This window comes from Malus domestica, chromosome 03 (genome assembly GCF_042453785.1).
Source record: "Malus domestica chromosome 03, GDT2T_hap1".
Lineage (NCBI taxonomy): Eukaryota > Viridiplantae > Streptophyta > Magnoliopsida > Rosales > Rosaceae > Malus > Malus domestica.
The window spans coordinates 32,308,598-32,323,972 of record NC_091663.1 but is presented as its reverse complement, the minus strand read 5'-3'; the positions used below and the strand labels follow the sequence as shown (position 1 = coordinate 32,323,972).

Here is a 15,375-nt window from a genome sequence, read left to right as displayed (position 1 = left end):
GTTTTTATCACAAATGGTCATTGAGATTGATTAAACTCATTATTTTGGTCCCTCACTTTCAAAATCAATCAATGTCGTCCCCGACATTCGCTACCCCATATCAATTTGGTCATTCCGTTAAGATTCTGTCAGCTATTTAGTTAGTTTGTATGTGTGACCCACAAATCCAATGAAATGATGACACATGGATTAGACAAAATATAGGGTTTTATTGAAAATAGTCTCTGACATTGATCTAACTCCTCATTTTGGTCTATGAGTTTTAAAAATCGATAAATTTGGTCCCTAACTTTCACTGCCGCCCATCAATTTAGTCATTCCGTTTAAAATTTCATCAATATTTTTCATTTGTGTGCTAATGTGGTCCTACTAATCCAATCATATGGCTCCATGTGGATTAACTATAAGAAACTATTTTTGAGCATACCCTGATGAAGAAGACGATGACTTTTTTTCTTTTAGTTTTGCTTTTTAGTTTCTTATTTTACTTTTAGTTTTAAATCTTCAAAATTTGTTTTTTTTTGTAGTTAATCCACATGGTGCCGTATGATTGGATTAATGGGACAAAAAATATTACAAAACTTTAACGGAAGGATTAAATTGACATGTGGTATTGAAAGTCAGACAGCAAATTTATCTATTTTTGAAACTCAGGGACCAAAATAAGGAGTTGGATCAATGTTAAGGATCATTTGCGATAAAAACCGTTATGTTGTGTAATCCACATGTCACTATTTCATTGCATTTGTGGATCCCACATACAAACTACCAGAATAGTTGACATAATCTTAACGGAATGATCAAATTGATGTGCGATAGTGAATGTTAGTGACGACATATTGATTTTGGAAGTAAGGTACCAAAATGATGATTTTGATCAATTTCAAGAACTATTTGTGATAAAAACCTTACCATATTCACGATATTGGGCCACGTAGAATTCTTTTGGATTCACTTGAATTGCCTCAGTCCACTCTCTTCCAAATATATGAGACAATGTTTTTCCAAGACATTCCAATTTCTATTTCTCACTTTATTATCACAATTGATTAATGTATTTATTATTGGAATTAGAAATTTGGTAATATTTCAATCAAGTACTCACTATTTAGTATTTACTAATTCCAAAAACTATTTGCAAATGAAAATTTTAATTTAATTCTTCAAATAAAAATGGGTAACCTGATGATTTTCAAACGAATTAAATTATAATAAAAAATTTCAACTCTAGCCTAATTTTTGTTTTTGAAACAAAAAAAGCAAATAGCACAGTCAAAAAATTATTTAATTCAGTTTATAGAATCAATAACTCACCATTGTCTTCCCAACAAGAAAAACTCTCCATTGTTTTATACTCCAAGAAACTTAATAAAAACAGAAACAAAGAAATATAAATAAATAAATAAATACATAAATAGAGCACCAAAATAAAGTAAAACTCACCGAAGCAACAGACAGCTCGACCACCAGCTAGTCACTCATGGGCTCTCCGTTGGCCCTCCTCCTCCTCCTCCTCCTCCTCCCCCTCCTCCTTCACCAACCACTCTTTTCTGCCGCCAATGTCCACAAACTCAACCTCCTCCGATCCGAGCTCCTCTCCCAGCCCACCCCTCGAAACGACGCCGCACCAACTCTCTTCTTCGAAGTAACCAAACCCATAGAACTCCCCAAAACCAAGCCCTGCACCCAGCACGTTCTCCAGCACGACTTCGGCTACACATACGGCAAACCTCCGGTCTTTGCTAACTACACCCCTCCCTCCTACTGCCCATCTCAATCATTTTCCAAAATTGTCCTCGAGTGGAAAGCCACCTGCAAAGGGAGGCAATTTGATCGGATTTTTGGGGTTTGGCTGGGTGGCGTTGAGCTTCTCAGGAGCTGCACGGCTGAGCCGACGCAGAATGGGATTGTTTGGATTGTCGAGAAGGACATCACAAGGTACTCTTCTTTGCTTCAGAACAATCAAACACTAGCTGTTTATCTTGGGAATTTGATAGATAAAACATACACTGGGATTTACCATGTGAATATTAGCATCCATTTTTACCCTGCTGAGAAGAATTTGAATTATAATTATGAGCAAAATTTGGAAAATTTGGATTCTGGGTACCATTCTTGGGCGGATTTGATCTTGCCCATTTCGAGAAATCTTCCTTTGAATGATGGGTTGTGGTTTGAAATCCAGAATTCGACCGATACACAGTTGAAGGAATTTGAGATTCCACAGAATGCTTATAGGGCTGTGTTGGAGGTGTATGTTTCATTTCATGAGAATGATGAGTTTTGGTATTCAAATCCTCCGAATGAGTACATTGCTGCAAACAATCTTAGCGGTACGCCTGGAAACGGGCCTTTTAGGGAGGTTGTGGTGAGTTTAGATGGTGAGGTTGTTGGTGCAGTCTGGCCTTTTACTGTGATTTTCACCGGAGGGGTCTATCCGCTCCTGTGGAGACCAATTACTGCGATTGGCTCATTCGATCTCCCTTCTTATGATATTGAAATCACTCCCTTTTTAGGGAAGATATTGGATGGGAAGAGCCACAAGTTTGGTTTTAATGTTACAAATGCCTTAAATGTTTGGTATGTTGACGCGAATTTGCATCTTTGGTTGGACAAGCAGAGCACGAAAACTGAAGGAGAGCTTTCAAAGCATAGTAGCTTGCCCCTTGTTGTTTCATTGGTTTCAGATTTCAAGGGTTTAAATGGCACATTTTTGACAAGGGCCGGCAGGTCCGTGTCATCGACTGGATGGGTGACGTCCTCCTACGGGAATATCACAACTGATGCGATTCAAGACTTCCATTACAGTAATACAATGGTCATGAAGAATGATGGTAATACGCAGATAGTGAATCAGATCATCCATTTCAATGATACAGTTCATATCAGGCCGCCATCCTCCACTGTTCACTCAATGTCATCAAACAAAATTTTTTCTCTTTACTTGTACAGTGACTACTTGGAACAAGCAAATGATTCATATACATTCGTTACAAATGTCGAATTGGGATTTATTGAGAAGAAGTCTGCAAGTGCTGGTTCAGGATTCTCCAACAGCTCTCTCAGAAATCTGCAGAATGCCGAGGGTAATATGGTTGTAAAAAACAATTTGGTAGCTAGTGGATTGGGGAGTACACAGCAAGTGTATAGATTCGATAGTGCCAGATCTTGTTACTTCAGAAACATAAGCAGCTCAAACTACACCATACTCTATGATATGGTGAGGCTTACGTGCACCACAAAACCGGAGTCTAATTTGGATTTTGGCTTAAGCACACTGTTGCCTTTTGGTGCTCAAAGTAACTTTCCTGGTCCCCGATTTACTTGAGAACAATGACGGTGCCTAGCTTATTCGTATCGATGCATCTTCATATGCTGCAGAAAAGGACTCCTTTGGTAAATTTTACGGAGGGCTCGTGTAGTCGTGTTTGTTGGTACCTCAAATAAAAATGTAAGTATTTTGTACTCAATTTTATTTTTATGTACTCTTCAAGAATCTAGTTAAGGTATCTGCATTAAAATGGTTCTGGTTTTACCTGGAATTGAATGATTTCTGAAAACTGGATCATGTGAACTTGTGTTATCTCAATATGATTCATGGTCTCACCCTTCACGGATTCGTCGAACTCACCGTTCTCAGCCTCGCAGTACATTTTTTCAACTACTCCTTAGTCATTGTGAGAGTTTTCCACGGTTTTTAGAACGTCTGACTTGAAAGTTTCATAAGAGAGAACTTTTTAAAACGACACCTTGAAAGTCCTTCGTCCAAACATATTATTAGAGAAACGTGACACGGTTTTGGCAGTATTTTCCCAGTTCGTTCTCCGGCTCGTTCAAGCCGGCCGAACGTTAAGACTGAAAATGTTGATGAACTACCCTTACAATGTTGCGTGCAATTTGGTTTGGTCTGTCATATTGTTTTAAACTTTTGCTTCTGGTGGAGCTATCATCTCATCAATCAAATCGCCTTCGATTGTTTTACACTTTTGTTTCTCCATTTACATAATGTTTTTTTATTTTTACGCATATGAAAATTAGTGAATGTCCAATTTACCGACAAAAAATGTTGTTCTTACCATATTGTGAGTATGATAATTATATGTAAGAATCACCCATTATGAGTTTGATTTCAATAACACTAAACACTACTGCTAGACTAGTGTATGTTAAATATATCGGTACCACACTCATTAGTTAGATATATTGGTAGCATCGCTCGAAGGACTTACTAATTCCAAAGACTTTATGTAAATGAAAAATTAAATTTGATTTTTCAATTAAAAAGGGATGATTTTCGAACGAATCGAATCAGAATCAAGGATTCTAATTCCGCCCTTATTTTTTGTAGATGGAATTTAAATAGTACATTTAAGAAATTATTTAATTCAGTTTATAGAATCACCAACTCACCATTGTTTTCTACTCCAAGAAACTTAATAAAATACAAACAAATAAATACATATAAATAATAGCGCCAAAACAAAGTAAAACCCGCCAAAACAAGAGACAGCTCAACCACCGGTGAGTCACTCATGGCCTCTCCGTTGGCCCTCCTCCTCCTCCTCCTCCTCCACCAACCACTCTTTTCCGCCGCCAATGTCCACAAAATTAACCTTCTCAGATCGGAGCTCCTCTCCCAACCCACCCCACAAAACGCTGCCGCACCAACTCTCTACTTCGAAATAACCAAACCCATAGAACTCCCCAAAACCAAGCCCTGCACCCAGCACGTTCTCCAGCACGACTTCGGGTACACATACGGCAAACCTCCAGTCTTTGCTAACTACACCCCTCCCTCCTACTGCCCATCTCATTCATTTTCCAAAATTGTGCTCGAGTGGAAAGCCACCTGCAAAGGGACGCAATTTGATCGGATTTTCGGGGTTTGGCTCGGCGGCATTGAGCTTCTCAGGGGCTGCACGGCTGAGCCAACGCAGAATGGGATTGTTTGGAGTGTCAAGAAGGACATCACAAGGTACTATTCTTTGCTTCAGAACAATCAAACGCTAGCTGTTTATCTTGGGAATTTGGTAAATGAAAGATATACTGGGATTTACCATGTGAATATTAGCATCCATTTTTACCCTGCTGAGAAGAATTTGAATTATAACTATGAGCAAAATTTGGGAAATTTGGATTCTGGGTACCATCCTTGGGCGGATTTGATCTTGCCCATTTCGAGAAATCTGCCTTTCAATGATGGGTTGTGGTTTGAAATCCAGAATTCGACCGATACACAGTTGAAGGAATTTAAGATTCCACAGAATGCTTATAAGGCTGTGTTGGAGGTGTATGTTTCATTTCATGAGAATGATGAGTTTTGGTATTCAAATCCTCCGAATGAGTACATTGCTGCAAATAATCTTAGCGGTACGCCTGGAAACGGGCCTTTTAGGGAGGTTGTAGTGAGTTTAGATGGTGAGGTTGTTGGTGCAGTCTGGCCTTTTACTGTGATTTTCACTGGAGGGTTCAATCCCCTCCTATGGAGTCCAATTACTGCAATTGGCTCGTACAATCTCCCTTCTTATGATATTGAAATCACGCCCTTTATGGGGAAGATATTGGATGGGAAGAGCCACAAGTTTGGTTTTAGTGTTACAAATGCCTTAAATGTTTGGCTCGTTGATGCGAATTTGCATCTTTGGTTGGACAAGCAGAGCACGAAAACTGAAGGAGAGCTTTTGAAGAATAGTAGCTTGCCCCTTGTTGTTTCATTGGTTTCGGATTTCAAGGGTTTAAATGGCACATTTTTTACAAGGGCCGGCAGGTCTGTGTCATCAACTGGATGGGTGAAGTCCTCCTATGGGAATATCACAACTGATGCGATTCAAGACCTCCATTACAGTAATACAATGGTCATGAAGAATGATGGCAATACGCAGATAGTGAATCAGACCATCCATTCCAATGATACAGTTCATATCAGGCTGTCATCCTCCATTATCCACTCAATGTCATCAAACAAAAAATTTCCTCTTTACTTGTACATTGACTTCCTGGAACAAGCAAAAGAAACTTATAAGTACATTACAAATGTCGAACTGGGATTTATCGAGAAGAAGTCTGCAAGTGCTGGTTCCCGATTCTCCAACAGCTCTCTCAGCAATCTGCAGAATGCCGAGGGTACTATCATTATAAAAAACAGTTCCGTAGTTAGAGGACTGGGGAGTACACAGCAAGTGTATAGATTCGATGGTGGCAAATCCTGTTACTTCAGAAACATAAGCAGCTCAGACGACACCATACTCTACGATAAGGTGGGGTTTACGTGCACAAAAAAACCAGAGTCTAATGTGGATTTTGGCTTAAGCAGACTCCGGCCTTTGGGTGCTCAAAGGAGCTCTCCTGGTCCCCGATTTACTTGAGAACAACGATGGTGCCTAGCTTACTCGTATCGATGCATCTTCATGTGATACAGAAAAGGACTCCTCCCGTAAATTTTAAGGAGGGTCCCTGTTTGTTGGTACCTTAAATAAAAATGTATGTTGTACTCAATCTTATCTTTTGTGGATGTGTCAATATAATCGACGTTTATGCTGGAAAGTGAGAACCACTGATTTCTATGGTGTGAATTCGTATGGCACAGGAACGGATCTAACTGTGCATTATTCCAAATCCTCGTACGCAAAAATGAACATTCAAGATGCAAATGCATGCCATACGAATTCGCACCATAGATTTCTCCCGTTACAGATGTAGAAATTAAGGTATTCAACAACATTTTTAAACGCTGACAATAGCTTAGCCTGTGCGCCGCTTGTTTCGTTAATGCAAACTCCCTCCACGGTAAGCGATCCTCCGATCGTCGTGCCGGGTTGATCTGGCCCTGCAGTTTCGTGTCGTAACCCACGGTGTTCAACGATATTATACATCCGTTAACTTCTATACTTACCTTCAACCACAAGAAAGCTTATGTTCTGTATCGGAACAAATCAAATCTGTCTGTGAACTTCAAACCAGTGCTAAAAAATATCGAACATATATGAGAAAAATTACGAGGCTGTTTTTGTCACAAAGGCACGTGAGAGAACGATCTAGTTAAAATATTATAGCATTCCGAAATCGATGACCACGTTTGTATTTTTTGAATACACATGCGATATTTTAACTCAACTCTTAACTAGAGTGCATATGAATGTGGAATATGGATACATAAAATTAGTGTTACCATATGAAGGTGAACCACAATTTAAAACACCTTTTTGGATCACAATTTCAAAATTTTCTCTATTCAAAAGGTTTTCTTTTTGGTTGAAAAACGAGGCTAAAAGCAAGAGCCCAAACAAACTTACATAATAATAAATTTAGACCAGGACATCTTAAGTTGATTTTCACAAATAAAACTAATTGAACACGAAGAAGAAGAATCAAAATAAAAATTACTTAAGTCTAAATCAATATTACAGATCGCTAAATTATTCGTCACAAAATTCTTTTCTTTGTAGATATGCCAAAACTCGCATTGCCAAAATCTTGAAAGCAAATCACGCAGGTCAAAACAAGGGGACTCGTCTTAGCTCATGTTTTACTTGTATCTTGGGCCTTCCTGTAATTTTATTGGTCAAACAGGGCCTCCATGGCAGAGCCCAATGTAATAAAAATCGTCCACTTTACCGTTGTCCCTGTCTCTCTCCATCTCTCTCTCTCTCTCTCTCTCTCTCTCTCTCTCTCTCTCTCTCCATCCCAATGTAATAAAAATCGTCCACTTTACCGTTGTCCCTGTCTCTCCATCTCTCTCTCTCTCCCTCCCCATCTATGCGAAATGGGTTTATCCGCTCCGGCCAGGCAATCTCTCTCTCTCCATTGCTTCTTGAACTTCAATTCTGACTTTAAATTTGGCATTTGGGCCACTTGGGGCATCCTTAAAACTGAAATTTGGTATTTGCAGTGTGAACAGCTCTCTGGGATGGAAGTCATCGAGCTTGTTCGTGCGGTCAGGGGCAACTTCTACTTCTACTGCTCTCACTGGACTCTCGGTTCCTTCCAAAAGAAAAGGCCCCCACAGAAAGGTTTCTGTAACATGCTCTTCCTCCTCTGGTATGCTTCTTTTCCCCCCCAACTTTGCAAATATATGTTCTTTTTTTTTAATTTTAAAGTCTAATTGTTTGGTTGGTTTTTTGGGATCTTTTATATATTATTTGATATGGGTTATTGTTGATTTTTGGTTTTCTTTGTGAGTCAATGAGTAATTTCCATTGGGACCATAAGAAAAAAAAGAGTAATTCAATTCTCAGTACCCAGATTCTGATTAGTTGCTTCTATTTTGTCATCGAAGATGTAAGGTGTTTTGTGTTCGACATATGAAGTTATAAATGTGTGTTGATACCGAAAAAGAAGATGAATTTAAAATAATAGAATCTCCAGAGGGTCGATTTAGGACCGACTGATGAAAGGATCAGAGAAAAGGTTGTTGAAGACACTCTTGGTCATGCATCTGTGATGTTGTGAGAGCTCTAAGACTATCCCTGTAACATGGCGAAAAGAAAAGTCCATCGATATTGAAGCTGCCCTAGAAGTGCTGTTATAGCACTGGAGGGCTTTGGCGCATTTTTGTTTTGTCTGAGTGTGCATTGTTACATTTGGTATCGAACTATACTTAAATGTATGAAATGTTATAGGTTTCTGAAAAAACGTAGTTGGTAAGTAATACGTCAATGAATTCTGTTTTTACTTTATGCTCCATGAACTATAGAGAGCAACTCTGCTGTGCTGGGCTGTGATATAAAATTTCATCATACCATTAGGTTGAGTGGAAGTTTAACCCGTTGAAGATATGTATATTAGTGTGCTAATAGTTTGAATTGACACAAGACCATATTCTTTGATCATTACTTCTTATAAATGCTAATGCAGACTAATACTTGCAACAAATAATGTTGAGCCGTGTCCTCTAATATTTTCTCTCGTTTGATGTTTAATTTTAGGAACTCTTCTCTGAAGATGTGGTTTCATTGTTATATAAAAGTTTTCATTTTTCGTTTTGTTTTTAAACTCCCCACTTCCTGCTGCCAGATCCACTCTTGGTTAAGGCTGCAAGAGGAGATCCTGTAAGTCGGCCTCCAGCATGGATGATGCGCCAAGCAGGAAGGTATATGGCTGTTTACAGAAAGCTTGCAGAGAAATATCCATCATTCAGAGAGAGGTCAGAGACAACTGATCTCATTGTGGAAATTTCTTTGCAGCCTTGGGAAGCTTTCCGTCCTGATGGAGTGATTATTTTCTCTGACATACTCACGCCTCTACCTGCATTTGGTGTTCCCTTTGACATAGAAGACGTCAGGGGTCCTGTTATTCAGTCACCCATTGTTTCTGAAGAGGGCTTGAAGACCTTGCATCCGATTGACTTGGACAAACTACACTTTGTGGGGGAATCCTTAAAGATACTGCGGCAGGAGGTAGTTATTAGACACTTATTACATGCTTGAAAAAGAAGATCGACTTTATTAGATTGTGAATGATCATTACATGTCTTCTTATATTTTCAATGTTCGTACACATACTTCTCTCAGTTATTTCTTTCATTCAGGTTGGTGGGCATGCTGCTGTTTTGGGTTTCGTAGGGGCACCTTGGACAATTGCTACATACATAGTAGAAGGGGGTTCAACTTCCACGTATACAAAAATAAAGAGCATGTGCCATACATCACCACATGTATTGAGGGCTCTTCTTTCTCATTTGACTCAGGCAATATCAGACTATATTGTTTTCCAAGTAGAAGCAGGGGCACATTGCATACAAATATTTGATTCATGGGGTGGGCAACTACCACCAGCCATGTGGGATAGCTGGTCGAAGCCTTATATTCAAGAGGTGAGGGAGGAGACATATGCATAGGGATAGGGACACACGTTATAAAGTGTTACATATATATTTCCCTAAATGGAATCCTTTTCACACAGGTGCATATGGAAATTGCATGTGTGATTTTCTTTATAGGTATGTATAAGTTGCTTCCTTTTCCTTCTGCTCACATGTTGCTGTTCTTAAATTGCAGATCGTGACTTCAGTAAGGAAAAGATGCCCTAAAACACCACTTGTTCTCTACATTAATGGGAATGGTGGCATTCTTGAGCGCATGAAAGGAACTGGTGTAGATGTGATTGGGCTCGATTGGACGGTAGACATAGCTGATGGTAGAAAACGGTTGGGTAGTGAGATCAGTGTACAGGGAAATGTGGATCCTGCTTACCTATTTTCTCCTCTTCCTTCCTTGACCGAAGAAATTCAAAGGTTTGTTATGGGAACATCTCAAAACTTGCAACTAATTTTATTCAAAACGTTACCTCAATATGAACTTGGATATGTGTGGAACATTGGTTTATATGATGGTAGAAAACAAATGGGTAGTGAGATCAGTTGTAGCCATTTGCCTAAATTCGTACCAGATTGGATTCTCCAACTTCTATGTCTAAAACTAACATTTGGGTAGTATATCACACTCGTGCTAGTTAGAGGAAAGGGGAGGGGCGCAGCAGGAAGTCCGTAGGCCCACCTAAAACTAAAAAGAAAGAAAACAACTAGCTTAGCACTTGGGAACTGGTTGGAATTTAATCCTTGCTTTAAAACATTTACTGGCTCAGATGTTCGTTGGTCGTCGTACCCAGTGCACAAGGCTCCCGCTTTACGCAGGGTCTGGGAGAGGTGAATGTCGGCTAGCCTTACCCCCATTTATGGAAATAAAAGTTTCTTCAAACGATTGTTAACTCTACTTTATTCTATATGGATCGTCAAAGGGATTTTGGGTTTTGATCTTTTGTGGTTTGTTTTCAGTTCTGAATTGTGTATAATTCTGAAATTAACGCAATATTTTCAGGGTGGTGAGGTCTGCAGGGCCAAGGGGACACATTCTCAATCTAGGGCATGGTGTTCTTGTACGGACACCTGAAGAAGCGGTTAAACATTTCTTCGAAGTTGCAAGAAGCTTGAATTATGACACATTTCTTGAAACACAAACACCGAGGGAATTGGTAGTGTAGACTCATCACATTTTATTTCGCAAGTTGGCTTTCGGTTGAGAGTTCACACCATATTCTTGCAGCAGCATGCTTGGTCTCTCTTTCCGCATGTAGTTGAGGGTTCATCGGAGCTCTAAGGTTCTGAACGTGTTGAAAGGAGAGCTTACATGTCAGATTCAGTTCTTTTTGTAACAACGATATCTGGTATGAATAAATGAATTTCTTTTTGTTGGAAGAAGTTAGTTTTAGCTATCATTTCTCCTACTATCTACATTTGCATATATTGACAGAGTGCTGATCCATTAATTCTACCGATTTGAACAAGTAATTGTTCACCATTCTCTTTTGTCATACAAAACCAGTATGTTGTAATGTTCTTTGTTAGAATATAAGTGGTCTACGTGCCATCCGTTGTAATCATCTTATTCGAAGTCTGTCGGTATTTTCTGTTAGCAGTTTGTTTAGGAAGCTGAGAGCTCAATATATAGACAAGGCTACTGTAATACATCATCATTAATCAGTGAAAAGTTCATCAGGTTTTGCATTTCATCTTGTTGATATGTTCTCTTTCTCTCTCTCCCTCTCTCCCTCTCTCTCTCTCTCTCTCTCTCTCTCTCTCTCTCTCCCACTCTCTCTCTCTGTGCAATTCTTCAGATGCACTGAGTATTATTATATATATTCGATTAGGCGCTTAGTTGCCTGATAAACTTCTTGTTTCTATCAATTAAGAATTTTTTTCTGGTAACACCCCAGTCGACCACCCAGATTATTTTTGGGACCTAGCAATTGAAAATTTGAGGAGTACAACTTAAGTGATAAGGATAAAAGCCACCATTTTGTCTCAGTGATACAGCGTGCGATTGTAACATAATGGCGTGATGAAGTGTATTCATGTTATAAAAGCTCTTAAAAAAAAAAAAATTGAAAGAGAGAATTTACTGGGTGTATGTAAAAAGGGTTATATATTAATTTTAATGTTAAATTTAATTATGAACAACAAAGTTAATAAAAGGGACAAAGTTGGGTATCAAATATGGGGCAGATATGTAGCGTCACTTTTTTTAAAACAACTTTTGATATATTTTTGTGGAGTCTACTCCATAATGTTTTATACCGATCAAAACCGTCTATCTTTTAGAGCATCATTTATAGATCATCTAAAAAAATTGAGAAATCCAGAACCATTAAGTGTTTAAGACATTTGTAGTGAAGAAAATGGACAAATACGGTTCTACAAAGAAACTCTAAACTCTTAATCTAACGGTCATATGATTTCAAATTTTGGTGATTTTTGGTAAACATGTTCTTTGAGAGAATACTTAAAGATAAACGTTTTCGGATCATTGAAATACATTACAAAATATATCCCATAAAAGTGTCAAAAAATGTAAAAAAAAGTAGTGTTACGCATCCATCTCTTTAAATATACTGTTAATAAAGTTGATGAGTGAACTTTGGATGGCTGTGTGGTGAGAAAATTCTTGAATAATTATGTTCCCACTTGGGGAGCCCTGATTATCTTAATCCTGTATCAGGATGAATGGCAATGGATTTACAAATAATTGGTTGATCTTTTGAAGTTGATATCGAGATCACTAAGTCAATAGTATTGTTTTGTACATTACTATTTTTAATTTACAAAAACCCTAGCTAGTTGGTGGTGTGTCGGTTTTGTGGTCCAAACCTTTTCCTCGTTGGATCGACGCACTTTGAGGTGAGGTGGCGATCTGCAAAGATTTTCCACTCTCTCACTTTAGGATACAACCTACGTGGTGATGGGAGATGAGATGACAGGTTCTGGCATCACCCTCATGGGATGCCTGTTGCCTACGTACAGACTATTGAATCTGTGACTCTGCAATCTGCATGGAAAGACACTGCATCCTGTATCCCGGCCGGTTTCTTTTTCCGGAGATTCTAGAGATTTTGTAATCTTGATCGTTCATTGTATATCATATGATCAGAAATTATTTTAAAATTTAAAATTAAATGTAAATAGTGTTTAACGAAAACTAAACATACGATGTACGATGATGACCGATAGCCATCATGATCCTTAGGATCCCCCGGAACCTTTTCCTCCTGGTATATACTGCTTAGGTTTTGGTCATCTATTTGTTTGAGTTTCCCTAGCTAATTTTTTAAAGAAAGTTTTAACGAAAAGTTCGTATTACTTTTCAGTTTAACAAAAAATCACATTTTTACACTAAAAAGTCAAACATGGTACTATTCACTTTACCTTTTATTTTGTCTTTGTCGTTAAAACTCAAAGTTTTCAAGCCATTTTCATTATCTTTCTTTTTTTTAAATCTGATCAATAGGTCAATTAGAATTTAGATGCCATATACATAAATATATATATATATATGGCCTACACTTATCAAATTTTATCACCAACAATCAAAGGAATATTTGCTAGGAGCATAATTAAAGAGAGTGATTTGCATAGATAATATACGTAATATACATTTTTATTAAATATTTATGGTATTAATTATTTACACTAAGGAGTAAAGGAGTGGATATACTTATGCACATGAAAAAATTGTTCTCTCTTGTATAATGATTCGACATGTTGTGTTATTAGATTGTCAATCATATTTAAACTATTAATTATCTATGTAATCTCTATTTGAGCTAGGGTTTGTCTAAAATAATGACACTAACCTCTCTTGGTGTTCATCCTTTCATTTGTAAAACAACCATCTCAAAAAAGATGCGACTTTAAGCTTGTGGGAGTTGCAAATTCTTGTTTGAAGAGGATGTAACTGGAAAAGAAAATAGTGGTGTCTTAATAAAAGTCATTCATTAAGGTGGGATATATTAAGTAATCCCCTCACTCATGAGTGTTGGAGAATCCGTACAGTTTCATCGCTCATCAAGGGAAATGAAGCGTTGGCAACCAAAGCGGAAGGTCTACGAGATGTTGGAATGGATGACTATATCAGAAAACATATGTATGTATGTAAGTATACAGAAATTTCAGTACATGATCTCAAGCACAAGTCGTCGTAGACGATAGAACATTGCACAACACTCTTTGAAGTAATTTGAGAGACGATTGTCATTTTACCATGGACTTGGAGGGTTTTGTGCATGATCTTCTAACGTCCATGATGAAATGACTCTAGTTTCTCAAAATCTGTACAATTATTTGTCTCAAAAAGTTTTGTGCAAATTAATGTTCTATTGTGGATGTACACACATGAAGAAGAAGCTCATATTAGGGAACGGAGAGTGAAGGAAAGAGAGGGCAGCCCTCGGCCCAACGGATCTAAGATTTTAAACTCGGGGGTCCCAATAATAAAGGTCAAAAAATTTATAGACAAAAACAACATTGAAAATTTAAATATAATACATTTCATTCAAAAAATCATATGCAAAACAATATTACAAATTATAAAATCATAATTCAAGTGTCCATTACGAGGTTTCATAAGTTACTAGGGAGTACCTAAGTTATTGATTATCTAATATGGATCACTAAATTTAAAACACCGATCAAATAAAACTCTCCCCAAACTCCCACTATCTTTCTAACCAAACACACCATTTTTCTCTTTTACTAGTTTCCAAACATCCACTTTCTCTCTCACTAAGAACACAGCTACCGTACCTCCACCAACCGCCTCCCTCCCCATTCTCCCGAAGCCATGGCAGCTCCACCCCCAAATTTCACCAACCCATGACAGATCATATCTATCTTACTAACCTTATGTGGGAAATTTCACCCATAAGAAAAATTACTAAGGTGGTTGAAATAATTTCGGGAAATTTGGGCTTATGTACTGCCCCGCCAGACGACAGAGAAAGGTTGAAGGAGAAGTGGGTGGCATCGATGGATGAGACCATGGCAGAAGCAAGGAGGAGAAAGGCTGGAAGGGTCCTTATTTTATTTCTTCTCCGTGTGCGGTCATCTTCTCCGAGAAGAAGACAGCCATTGCAACCTGCACAGACCTCATGCTCAAGTACAAGGGGTCCCCAAAAAATTTCTAGTAGCGATTTAGGATCGTCGACGGGTCCTGGGACCTCCCAGGTCCCTATGTGGATCCGTCCTTGCCTTGACTTGATCATCTAATTCGATCTTCACTGAGAAGGAGTGCATGATGACATTTTTAGTGTCAATAATAACAGTATTATGAATTTCATTAGTACAGGCACTACATGTTATGAGGGAATGCATATATAGAAAATAGATGCCACAACTCGGTTCATTGAAGTATAAGCTTAGCAAATAGGGTACTGATATTTGGACTTTATTTACTAACCACTTTGTTGCTGACCACGTTATTAATATTAGTGGGGCTCATATACATAAGTAGCGTCAATATCTATTAGAGATGTGACCAACAATGGTGTCAAATCTAAATAGCATTATTCTACTAATATATGGACGTGTAATTGTAAATTACTGAATTT

The 15,375-nt window shown here is 38.2% G+C and overlaps 3 protein-coding genes across 3 annotated transcripts; all 3 read left to right on the top strand.

Moving 5' to 3' along the window:
• The first annotated feature begins 1,405 nt into the window (after nucleotides 1-1,405).
• LOC103431620 (peptide-N4-(N-acetyl-beta-glucosaminyl)asparagine amidase A-like) lies at nucleotides 1,406-3,560 on the top strand. The gene has a single exon (XM_070819318.1). It carries the CDS (start codon nucleotides 1,481-1,483, stop codon nucleotides 3,326-3,328), a length of 1,848 nt encoding a protein of 615 aa, XP_070675419.1. The 5' UTR covers nucleotides 1,406-1,480; the 3' UTR covers nucleotides 3,329-3,560.
• A 722-nt stretch (nucleotides 3,561-4,282) lies between these two features.
• LOC103444878 (peptide-N4-(N-acetyl-beta-glucosaminyl)asparagine amidase A-like) lies at nucleotides 4,283-6,543 on the top strand. The gene has a single exon (XM_008383825.4). The coding sequence runs from the start codon at nucleotides 4,533-4,535 to the stop codon at nucleotides 6,363-6,365; it is 1,833 nt and encodes a 610-aa protein (XP_008382047.3). The 5' UTR covers nucleotides 4,283-4,532; the 3' UTR covers nucleotides 6,366-6,543.
• Nucleotides 6,544-7,641: 1,098 nt separating this feature from the next.
• Nucleotides 7,642-11,500, top strand: LOC103444879 (uroporphyrinogen decarboxylase 1, chloroplastic). Its single transcript, XM_008383826.4, has 6 exons — nucleotides 7,642-7,785; nucleotides 7,889-8,037; nucleotides 9,013-9,395; nucleotides 9,527-9,811; nucleotides 9,996-10,231; nucleotides 10,815-11,500. The coding sequence occupies exons 1-6, from the start codon at nucleotides 7,763-7,765 to the stop codon at nucleotides 10,975-10,977; spliced, it is 1,239 nt and encodes a 412-aa protein (XP_008382048.3). The 5' UTR covers nucleotides 7,642-7,762; the 3' UTR covers nucleotides 10,978-11,500.
• The last annotated feature ends 3,875 nt before the right edge of the window (nucleotides 11,501-15,375 follow it).

Excerpts from the sequence above, each read along its gene's own strand:
- LOC103431620 (XM_070819318.1), top strand. The coding sequence starts at position 1,481 with ATGGGCTCTCCGTTGGCCCTCCTCCTCCTCCTCCTCCTCCTCCCCCTC.
- LOC103444878 (XM_008383825.4), top strand. The coding sequence starts at position 4,533 with ATGGCCTCTCCGTTGGCCCTCCTCCTCCTCCTCCTCCTCCACCAACCA.
- LOC103444879 (XM_008383826.4), top strand. The coding sequence starts at position 7,763 with ATGGGTTTATCCGCTCCGGCCAG. Across the intron at positions 9,396-9,526 it reads TAAAGATACTGCGGCAGGAG|GTTGGTGGGCATGCTGCTGT; the intron begins GTAGTTATTAGA and ends TCTTTCATTCAG. Across the intron at positions 9,812-9,995 it reads CGAAGCCTTATATTCAAGAG|ATCGTGACTTCAGTAAGGAA; the intron begins GTGAGGGAGGAG and ends CTTAAATTGCAG.